Consider the following 12105-nt stretch of genomic DNA (forward strand, 5'->3'; position numbering starts at 1 on the left):
CTGGTCTCTGAGTTTGCACTGCCATCACCGTGTAATGTTCTGGTCTCTGAGTCTGCACTGCCATCACCGTGTAATGTTCTGGTCTCCGAGTCTGCACTGCCATCACCGTGTAATGTTCTGGTCTCTGAGTTTGCACTGCCATCACCGTGTAATGTTCTGGTCTCTGAGTCTACACTGCCATCACCGTGTAATGTTCTGGTCTCTGAGTCTACACTGCCATCACCGTGTAATGTTCTGGTCTCTGAGTTTGCACTGCCATCACCGTGTAATGTTCTGGTCTCTGAGTCTACACTGCCATCACCGTGTAATGTTCTGGTCTCTGAGTCTGCACTGCCATCACTGTGTAATATTCTGGTCTCTGAGTCTGTACTGCCATCACCGTGTAATGTTCTGGTCTCTGAGTCTACACTGCCATCACCGTGTAATGTTCTGGTCTCTGAGTCTACACTGCCATCACCGTGTAATGTTCTGGTCTCCGAGTCTGCACTGCCATCACCGTGTAATGTTCTGGTCTCTGAGTTTGCACTGCCATCACCGTGTAATGTTCTGGTCTCTGAGTCTACACTGCCATCACCGTGTAATGTTCTGGTCTCTGAGTTTGCACTGCCATCACCGTGTAATGTTCTGGTCTCTGAGTCTGTACTGCCATCACCGTGTAATGTTCTGGTCTCTGAGTCTGCACTGCCATCACCGTGTAATGTTCTGGTCTCTGAGTTTGCACTGCCATCACCGTGTAATGTTCTGGTCTCTGAGTCTGTACTGCCATCACCGTGTAATGTTCTGGTCTCTGAGTCTGCACTGCCATCACCGTGTAATGTTCTGGTCTCTGAGTCTACACTGCCATCACCGTGTAATGTTCTGGTCTCTGAGTCTACACTGCCATCACCGTGTAATGTTCTGGTCTCTGAGTCTACACTGCCATCACCGTGTAATGTTCTGGTCTCTGAGTTTGCACTGCCATCACCGTGTAATGTTCTGGTCTCTGAGTTTGCACTGCCATCACCGTGTAATGTTCTGGTCTCTGAGTTTTAGGGCAACACAAATATTTTAGTGTGGAATGTAACATTTTTAACATACATATGGCTCATAGGTCGGTTGAAGAAATGACCTCCCCTCTCCCGTTAACAATTATTTATCGTATTCATCACGAGTGACAGGGCATCTGCAGAATATATGATATTTGGTAAACGTTGTTCTAAGTAACTATTCAAAATGGCTAGACGTTTAGAGCAATGGCTCTATCGATAGCATAAAGTATAATTACTTCTAATGCCCGAGGTAACCTGGCAATGTACTGGTAACATCAACTGTATTAACGCAAAAAGGCGTAATAAGCTATTTTAATCTTCACTCGATACAATCACAATGCGTACATGTCTACTCTCTGATCGCCAATTTGAAAATAGTTACGACCGTTTGAACGAGCTACACAGGTCTGGAATCACACGAATCAGCGCGTTGACATTGCACGGAGGACCTCATCATTTCCGATAATAATATATATCGAACTAGAAGTAATTTTTCATGGTAACCAGACGTATCCTTGCTCAATGATAAATATGATGTTAGTTGCATCTGAGTGTCATTGTTCTTTATATTGTCCATGATTCAATTATCATATACATATGTTGCTGCAGTTCTGTAGCTCGCTCGGTTTCGCTGTCGGTTATTTTGTTCGTCGTGGTGTTAACGCGAAACCCTGGTTTCGCGTTAACACCACGACCAACAAAATATCCGACAGCGAAACCAAGCGAGCTACAGAACTGCAGCTAATACACATGTATCGAAAACATCTCAGTGGGAAGGCACAGTTAAAACAGACCATGGACAGACACACAACATGCACAGCCAGGGTCGTCAGTTTACAAACTTCCCGTTTTCGCAACGCACGACGGTAAACGTTAACCTTTGACACCAACCAATCGTATCAAGGCAAATATTCTGACATGCGCAGTTCACATTTAAATAGTACGTCACTGTGCCTATTTCCGGGATTATTAGTACACACCGGTATTTCGTCACGAATCACTTTGCAAACGCCTGTATACACTGATGATATGCTTGTTTAGATAGCGGGAGAAATTATGAGTGCCACAGTCACTATTATAGGTAAGTCGAATTTGAAGAAGAAAACGAATTGAGTCCAGTGATAATTTCATTTGGTTGAAGACCGTCGTACCACGGAGCTCCATGGTCGTACTCAGTCTCTGATTCCTGGTCGTGTCGTAGTGTTTGATTAGTCTATGGGTTCACTTCATGTTTTCATCCATATGGACTCATTGGTATTTTGTTTCAGATGTAATCGTTGGCGTAGTTGATATAGAAAGTCACATAATTTCATCAACAATAAATACATATACCATGATGTTCTATAAATCCATTGATTTACTAAAAAATACTACGGTAGTAACGGTAGGTCCCATTATCACCGTACGGCAGTTTACGCATATCCCCGGCTTTATCCAACAATTCATTGAAGAATGTATTTCTATACATGTACTTCCTGTGGTATACCATGGAGCCATGTCCCTTTCTAGCTCCATGGATATACCAAACAGTGTTTCACATATATACTTTTTAAAGTCAAGACCAGTGCCTTTTATTGTTTTTCTCCCAAAACGAATGTGTACATAAATTCACCCATTTAGCTATCGTGTGTAATAATCAGTCTTAACGGTGTTTAGTGTAACCTGATTATTCTCTGAGTGCAGTAATCCTTTTAACACTCCCGCCATCCAACGTGTCAACAGTATATCTTAGACTTGCATACAGTCTCTTGTTTATTTTTTGATGTTTTTTTCACTAAATAAAATATGGAAGTGTATAAATTGCAAAAGCCAGGTTACCGCGATCTATTTCATGGTAACCCGGCTTTTACAGTAATCTAGCTTTCGTTATTTACACACTCCCATGATACAGTTATTTTATTGAAAAAAAAAATACAAAAAAAAAATAAACAAGAGACTGTATGCAAGTCTAGGTATACCTAAACAATTTAGACTTCATTGCTTGCCAACAATTATGAACCAAACTGTTCTAGTGGATTTGAAATAATTGATATTTGCGTTACTGTGAAATTACACCATAACCACTTAGCATTGCAGTTACCACTTACTGTTAAACTCACATTTAATTTTGATATTTGACTTATGTTAGACTATTATATGATTTCCTATACAAACATTCATTGAATCAAATGAGTGTCAATTAGCTTAGTTTACATGGTTATAATTCTGAATCTAGCAATCTGATTAGCACTAAAAGACCTATAATTCTGAATCTAGCAATCTGATTAGCACTAAAAGACCTATAATTCTGAATCTAGCAATCTGATTAGCACTAAAAGACCTATAATTCTGAATCTAGCAATCTGATTAACACTAAAAGACCTATAATTCTGAATCTAGCAATCTGATTAGCACTAAAAGACCTATAATTCTGAATCTAGCAATCTGATTAGTACTAAAAGACCTATAATTCTGAATCTAGCAATCTAATTAGCACTAAAAGACCTATAAATCTGAATCTAATAATCTGATTAACACTAAAATACCTATAAGTCTGAATCTAGCAATCTGATTAGCACTAAAATACCTATAATTCTGAATCTAGCAATCTGATTAGCACTAAAAGACCTATAATTCTGAATCTAGCAATCTGATTAGCACTAAAAGACCTTAATTCTGAATCTAGCAATCTGATTAGCACTAAAAGACCAATAATTCTGAATCTAGCAATCTGATCAGCACTAAAAGACCTATAAGTCTGAATCTAGCAATCTGATTAGCACTAAAAGACCTATAATTCTGAATCTAGCAATCTGATCAGCACTAAAAGACCTATAATTCTGAATCTATCAATCTGATTAGTACTAAAAGACCTATAATTCTGAATCTAGCAATCTGATCAGCACTAAAAGACCTATAATTCTGAATCTAGCAATCTGATTAGTACTAAAAGACCTATAATTCTGAATCTAGCAATCTGATTAACACTAAAAGACCTATAATTCTGAATCTATCAATCTGATTAGTACTAAAAGACCTATAATTCTGAATCTAGCAATCTGATTAACACTAAAAGACCTATAATTCTGAATCTAGCAATCTGATTAGTACTAAAAGACCTATAATTCTGAATCTAGCAATCTGATTAACACTAAAAGACCTATAATTCTGAATCTAGCAATCTGATTAGCACTAAAAGACCTATAATTCTGAATCTAGCAATCTGATTAACACTAAAAGACCTATAATTCTGAATCTATCAATCTGATTAGTACTAAAAGACCTATAATTCTGAATCTAGCAATCTGATTAACACTAAAAGACCTATAATTCTGAATCTAGCAATCTGATTAACACTAAAAGACCTATAATTCTGAATCTAGCAATCTGATTAGCACTAAAAGACCTATAATTCTGAATCTAGCAATCTGATTAGCACTAAAATACCTATATTTCTGAATCTAGCAATCTGATTAGTACTAAAAGACCTATAATTCTGAATCTAGCAATCTGATTAGCACTAAAAGACCTATAATTCTGAATCTAGCAATCTGATTAGCACTAAAAGACCTATAATTCTGAATCTAGCAATCTGATTAGCACTAAAAGACCTATAATTCTGAATCTAGCAATCTGATTAGCACTAAAAGACCTATAATTCTGAATCTAGCAATCTGATTAGCACTAAAATACCTATAATTCTGAATCTAGCAATCTGATCAGCACTAAAAGACCTATAATTCTGAATCTATCAATCTGATTAGTACTAAAAGACCTATAATTCTGAATCTAGCAATCTGATCAGCACTAAAAGACCTATAATTCTGAATCTAGCAATCTGATTAGTACTAAAAGACCTATAATTCTGAATCTAGCAATCTGATTAACACTAAAAGACCTATAATTCTGAATCTATCAATCTGATTAGTACTAAAAGACCTATAATTCTGAATCTAGCAATCTGATTAACACTAAAAGACCTATAATTCTGAATCTAGCAATCTGATTAGTACTAAAAGACCTATAATTCTGAATCTAGCAATCTGATTAACACTAAAAGACCTATAATTCTGAATCTAGCAATCTGATTAGCACTAAAAGACCTATAATTCTGAATCTAGCAATCTGATTAACACTAAAAGACCTATAATTCTGAATCTATCAATCTGATTAGTACTAAAAGACCTATAATTCTGAATCTAGCAATCTGATTAACACTAAAAGACCTATAATTCTGAATCTAGCAATCTGATTAACACTAAAAGACCTATAATTCTGAATCTAGCAATCTGATTAGCACTAAAAGACCTATAATTCTGAATCTAGCAATCTGATTAGCACTAAAATACCTATAATTCTGAATCTAGCAATCTGATTAGTACTAAAAGACCTATAATTCTGAATCTAGCAATCTGATCAGCACTAAAAGACCTATAAGTCTGAATCTAGCAATCTGATTAGTACTAAAAGACCTATAATTCTGAATCTAGCAATCTGATTAGTACTAAAAGACCTGTAATTCTGAATCTAGCAATCTGATTAACACTAAAAGACCTATAATTCTGAATCTAGCAATCTGATTAGCACTAAAAGACCTATAATTCTGAATCTATCAATCTGATTAACACTAAAAGACCTATAATTCTGAATCTAGCAATCTGATTAGCACTAAAAGACCTATAATTCTGCTCCAAAACTGAATAAACTGGCTTAAATATCTAAGTGAATCAAGATCACATGACTGTGAGAGATTCTCTCTGTGATTGCAGTTTTACGATCAACTGATAAACCTGGTACCACAGTCCCTTTATCCATTTGTCCAAAAAATAAAAGAATAAACACATGACACTCCTGTCGCTATACTATACTGTAATGTGATTGTTGCTTTGCAGAAGCTGCAACAAAGGTCGCTTCTAAGCTACTGGTAATACTTAATAGGCGTTTTAAGACTGATGACAGAGGGACTGTGCTGGTACAAACACTAATACAAAATATTGTACGGTATATTCGCACCTCTGTCTTATTATTTGGCCAAATGCTTAGTTCGACGGATAAAATATAAAACAATGAACTATTTGGAGCACATTCCCATATGTAGTAGTTTGATCAAAATTCTTCCTCAGTATTCAACTTTATTTTATATCACAAAAATTATTCAATATAAATGTTAAACTGCAACAAGAATTCTGCATTGTATTTCAGGTACAGCAGTGCTGTCACTATTACTTGCTGGTTATTTAGCCCAGCAGTACCTGCCACCCCCAAAACCTAAAATAGTTGGTATAGACCTGGGTACAACATATTCCTGTATTGCAGTGTACCAAGCAGTCACAGGAGATGTTAAGGTAAGATTTTGGACTAACCCATTTTTTTAAGAGAATACCATAAAGAACAGTGATCGCAACAAAAGATGCATCAAAGAGATAGAATCCTGTACTGGCTAAGTGTATATTTGTGACTGGCTTTTAGTTAGTCCTGTACTGGCTAAGTGTATATTTGTGATTGGCTTTTAGTTAGTCCTGTACTGACTAAGTGTATATTTTGTGACTGGCTTTTAGTTAGTCCTGTACTGGCTAAGTGTATATTTTGTGACTGGCTTTTAGTTAGTCCTATACTGGCTAAGTGTATATTTAGTGACGGGCTTTTAGTTAGTCCTGTACTGGCTAAGTGTATATTTTGTGACTGGCTTTTAGTTAGTCCTGTACTGGCTAAGTGTATATTTGTGATTGGCTTTTAGTTAGTCCTGTACTGGCTAAGTGTATATTTTGTGACTGGCTTTTAGTTAGTCCTGTACTGGCTAAGTGTATATTTGTGATTGGCTTTTAGTTAGTCCTGTACTGGCTGAGTGTATATTTTGTGACTGGCTTTTAGTTAGTCCTGTACTGGCTGAGTGTATATTTTGTGACTGGCTTTTAGTTAGTCTTGTACTGGCTAAGTGTATATTTGTGATTGGCTTTTAGTTAGTCCTGTACTGGCTAAGTGTATATTTTGTGACTGGCTTTTAGTTAGTCCTGTACTGGCTAAGTGTATATTTTGTGATTGGCTTTTAGTTAGTCCTGTACTGGCTAAGTGTATATTTTGTGACTGGCTTTTAGTTAGTCCTGTACTGGCTAAGTGTATATTTTGTGACTGGCTTTTAGTTAGTCCTGTACTGGCTAAGTGTATATTTTGTGACTGGCTTTTAGTTAGTCCTGTACTGGCTAGGTGTATATTTTGTGACTGGCTTTTAGTTAGTCCTGTACTGGCTAGGTGTATATTTTGTGACTGGCTTTTAGTTAGTCCTGTACTGGCTAGGTGTATATTTAGTGACTGGCTTTTAGTTAGTCCTGTACTGGCTAGGTGTATATTTTGCGACTGGCTTTTAGTTAGTCCTGTACTGGCTAAGTGTATATTTAGTGACTGGCTTTTAGTTAGTCCTGTACTGGCTAAGTGTATATTTAGTGACTGGCTTTTAGTCTTGTACTGGCTAAGTGTATATTTTGTGACTGGCTTTTAGTTAGTCCTGTACTGGCTAAGTGTATATTTTGTGACTGGCTTTTAGTTAGTCCTCTACTGGCTGAGTGTATATTTAGTGATTGGCTTTTAGTTAGTCCTGTACTGGCTAAGTGTATATTTAGTGACTGGCTTTTAGTTAGTCCTGTACTGGCTAAGTGTATATTTTGTGACTGGCTTTTAGTTAGTCCTGTACTGGCTAAGTGTATATTTTGTGACTGGCTTTTAGTTAGTCCTCTACTGGCTGAGTGTATATTTAGTGATTGGCTTTTAGTTAGTCCTGTACTGGCTAAGTGTATATTTTGTGACTGGCTTTTAGTTAGTCCTGTACTGGCTAAGTGTATATTTAGTGACTGGCTTTTAGTTAGTCCTGTACTGGCTAAGTGTATATTTTGTGACTGGCTTTTAGTTAGTCCTCTACTGGCTGAGTGTATATTTAGTGATTGGCTTTTAGTTAGTCCTGTACTGGCTAAGTGTATATTTTGTGACTGGCTTTTAGTTAGTCCTGTACTGGCTAAGTGTATATTTTGTGACTGGCTTTTAGTTAGTCCTGTACTGGCTGAGTGTATATTTTGTGACTGGCTTTTAGTTAGTCCTGTACTGGCTAAGTGTATATTTTGTGACTGGCTTTTAGTTAGTCCTGTACTGGCTAAGTGTATATTTAGTGACTGGCGTTTAGTTAGTCCTGTACTGGCTAAGTGTATATTTTGTGACTGGCTTTTAGTTAGTCTTGTACTGGCTAAGTGTATATTTTGTGACTGGCTTTTAGTTAGTCCTGTACTGGCTAAGTGTATATTTTGTGACTGGCTTTTAGTTAGTCCTATACTGGCTGAGTGTATATTTTGTGACTGGCTTTTAGTTAGTCCTGTACTGGCTAAGTGTATATTTTGTGACTGGCTTTTAGTTAGTCCTATACTGGCTGAGTGTATATTTTGTGACTGGCTTTTAGTTAGTCCTGTACTGGCTAAGTGTATATTTAGTGATTGGCTTTTAGTTAGTCCTGTACTGGCTAAGTGTATATTTTGTGACTGGCTTTTAGTTAGTCCTATACTGGCTGAGTGTATATTTTGTGACTGGCTTTTAGTTAGTCCTGTACTGGCTAAGTGTATATTTAGTGACTGGCTTTTAGTTAGTCCTGCACTGGCTAAGTGTATATTTTGTGACTGGCTTTTAGTTAGTCCTATACTGGCTGAGTGTATATTTTGTGACTGGCTTTTAGTTAGTCCTGTACTGGCTGAGTGTATATTTTGTGACTGGCTTTTAGTTAGTCCTGTACTGGCTAAGTGTATATTTAGTGACTGGCTTTTAGTTAGTCCTGTACTGGCTGAGTGTATATTTAGTGATTGGCTTTTAGTTAGTCCTGCACTGGCTAAGTGTATATTTTGTGACTGGCTTTTAGTTAGTCCTATACTGGCTGAGTGTATATTTTGTGACTGGCTTTTAGTTAGTCCTGTACTGGCTAAGTGTATATTTAGTGACTGGCTTTTAGTTAGTCCTGTACTGGCTGAGTGTATATTTTGTGACTGGCTTTTAGTTAGTCCTGTACTGGCTAAGTGTATATTTAGTGATTGGCTTTTAGTTAGTCCTGTACTGGCTAAGTGTATATTTTGTGACTGGCTTTTAGTTAGTCCTGTACTGGCTAAGTGTATATTTGTGATTGGCTTTTAGTTAGTCCTGTACTGGCTAAGTGTATATTTTGTGACTGGCTTTTAGTTAGTCCTGTACTGGCTGAGTGTATATTTTGTCACTTGTTTCCTGTCATTTTACACAAGCTCTGCATGTTTTATAATGCTTACAAACCTATACAATTTTCATTAAAAATTACCTGTAAATTACAAAATAAGCACAAATAATCAACAACAAAATTATTGTAGTTTAGGGATTACTGTCTTACTAGACATACACTCTGCTGTTGACTTCCTTGAGTGGATCTACCGGTAATCATCGTCTGTGTCAACTTTCTATGTTTTTGATTTCTTTTTGAAAACTTTAAGTCTGATTGCTTGATATTGATCATATAGGTACTTCAGGTGGACCTCTCTCAGATTTGTGATAATATCTTCAATTCTCTAATTGAATAGTGTATTGCTAACAGGAAGCTATTTCAGCTGAGAGGCTGCTTGTTTGTTTATTAACCTGCTTGTGAGATATATATATTATACATCCTATTTCTGTTTTATTTTTAGGTTTTAGTGGACATTGATGGACACAAGACAATCCCCAGTATGGTAGCGTTCACATCACATGAAGTACTTGTAGGTGACCATGCCTTGGAGCAAGCTGAACAAAATCCATTATCAACCATCTACGATAGCAAAAGATTTATTGGTAAATTATTCAATCCAAATGAAATTGCCAAAGAAGCTTCAAGATATGAATTTAAGGTAAACTGGGTGGTCCTGTGTCAGAGCTGAGGTCAATAATATATGAATTTAAGGTAAACTGGGTGGTAATGTGTCAGAGCTGAGGTCAATAATATATGAATTTAAGGTAAACTGGGTGGTCTTGTGTCAGAGATGAGGTCAATAATATATGAATTTAAGGTAAACTGGGTGGTCCTGTGTCAGAGCTGAGGTCAATAATTCATTTGTGTGAGAGGTCAGGAAATTGTCAAATCATAAGTGAAGGGCATGAAACCCAAAGAAGAGTAAAAACTCATAGATTATGGTTTATGGCAAACAGAAATCTTGTTTTATTGTATTAAGCAAAACTTGAACAACATTTGGAATCATTGGTTGGTGTATTTGATGTCTTTATTGTTGTGTACTTTCAGATCAAAGAGTATAATGGTCTGATTAGATTTGTTGTCGGTTCAAAAGACAACATGACTGAAGTCACACCGGAATATATTGGATCCAGAATCTTATTAGAATTGAAAAAAACTGCAGAAGAAAGATTAGAATCACCAGTAACCATGGCAGTCATGTCAGTACCTGCAGAGTTTAACGAACTCCAGAGAAACTTTACCAAGATGGCTGCCAGACTTGCTGGTAAGAATACTTTGATGTCTCTAAGCAAAACGATTACTTTATTTAACTCTGTTGATAAACTTCCTAAACATTTGTTGCTGCAATGTCAAGGTCATAATTTGTGATTCTTGTGTTTGGTTTTCAGGAATTAATGTGTTGCGTGTTATTAACGAGCCAACGGCTGCGGCATTAGCATATGGTTTGCATAAAAAAGAGACTGTATCCAATGTGATGGTGGTCGACTTGGGTGGTGGTACACTGGATGTCTCGCTATTGAACGTTCAAGGTGGAATGTTTGTTACTATGGCAATGGCAGGTAAGTAGCCAATAGCATCAAACTATCCAAAACAGCACAATGCAAAGAATTTAACTGTGTAGTTAATATAGGGCCACTTTACTATTAAAGAAAACACAATTTTGAAAAAAAATATTCTTATTTTTTACAGGAAATAATCACCTCGGAGGTCAAGATTTCAACAATCGTATTATAAAGTATCTGTTGAAACTAATTGAGAAGAGATTTAACAAACCACTAAACAATCCTGAAGATCTTCAAAAACTCCGGCTACTAGTGGAGAATGTGAAACTGAAATTAACGCAAGATAATTCTACGCTGATACGAACATCTTTCCCATCACTTGGAAATCATTTAGTCTTGCAGGAAAACTTCACACGAGAAACGTTTGAAAAATTAAATGTTGATCTTTTTGAGAAAGTATTACAGCCGATAAAAATTGTACTTGAGAAAAGTGAACTTCCTGTTGATAATGTTGATGAGGTGGTGTTAGTAGGCGGGTCAACAAGGATACCAAAAATACGCCAGTTAATCCAGAATTTCTTCCATAAAGTGCCAAATACAACGATTGATCCCGAGTTAGCCGTAGCATATGGTGTCGCAATCCAGGCTGGTATAATTGGCGGTGTATGGCCGTTACAAGTCAGTGCAATTGAAGTTCAAAGAAAAGTTGAAAAAATACATGTCACTTAGGGAGCTTCAAAAATTTACATCTAATTAAAGGGTCTTCTTAAATTTACATTATTTTTATTATGTCACAATTAAAAGTTGCAATCAGGAAATGTTCTGAGTTCAGCTTTCAACCTTGTTCTTTTGTGATAATGTCAACCATTGCAGGTATTGGCATTTCAGCATGCATGTATTTTGTATATCTTGGTATATAGGACACCTGCACTGGTGGACATTATCACAATAGTGTTACAGCCATTCTCAGAATAATTTGGTCGGTCAGTCAGTCAGTTAGCAAGATGACTTACAATTTTGTAAAACACTTCAGTTTTTGTCTAACCTTGACTTGACAGCACCGTCTCATTGACACATGCACAGTTTATATCATCCCATTATCATACTAAATGAAGCTTAAAGCCCAGTTTTTAAAAAAAATGATACACGTTCATTAGAAGACTTACAGATTTTGATATGGTTTAATAATTCTTGGTACAATATAGATAAACAAGAAAAGAAAAATAACACATATTTATAATGTTAATCACTCTATGAAATACTCAACCATACATGGCATGCCAAACAGCAATCAAATTCCAAAGTGTTCTGCAAAGTTGCAAGCCATCTTACTGTCAAAATAATTCCCCAAATCGCTATAAAACCAGACTGAAATACC

The 12105-nt window shown here is 36.4% G+C and overlaps 1 protein-coding gene across 1 annotated transcript; it reads left to right on the forward strand.

The window, feature by feature from the left end:
- Positions 1-1980: 1980 nt before the first annotated feature.
- Positions 1981-11545, forward strand: LOC100376057 (heat shock 70 kDa protein 13-like). The gene is made up of 6 exons (XM_085499050.1): positions 1981-2109; positions 6210-6352; positions 9686-9883; positions 10273-10489; positions 10614-10784; positions 10915-11545. Exons 1-6 carry the CDS (start codon positions 2085-2087, stop codon positions 11454-11456), a joined length of 1296 nt encoding a protein of 431 aa, XP_085355176.1. The 5' UTR covers positions 1981-2084; the 3' UTR covers positions 11457-11545.
- Positions 11546-12105: the final 560 nt, after the last annotated feature.

This window comes from Saccoglossus kowalevskii, chromosome 5 (assembly GCF_978046115.1).
Source record: "Saccoglossus kowalevskii chromosome 5, keSacKowa6.1, whole genome shotgun sequence".
NCBI lineage: Eukaryota > Metazoa > Hemichordata > Enteropneusta > Harrimaniidae > Saccoglossus > Saccoglossus kowalevskii.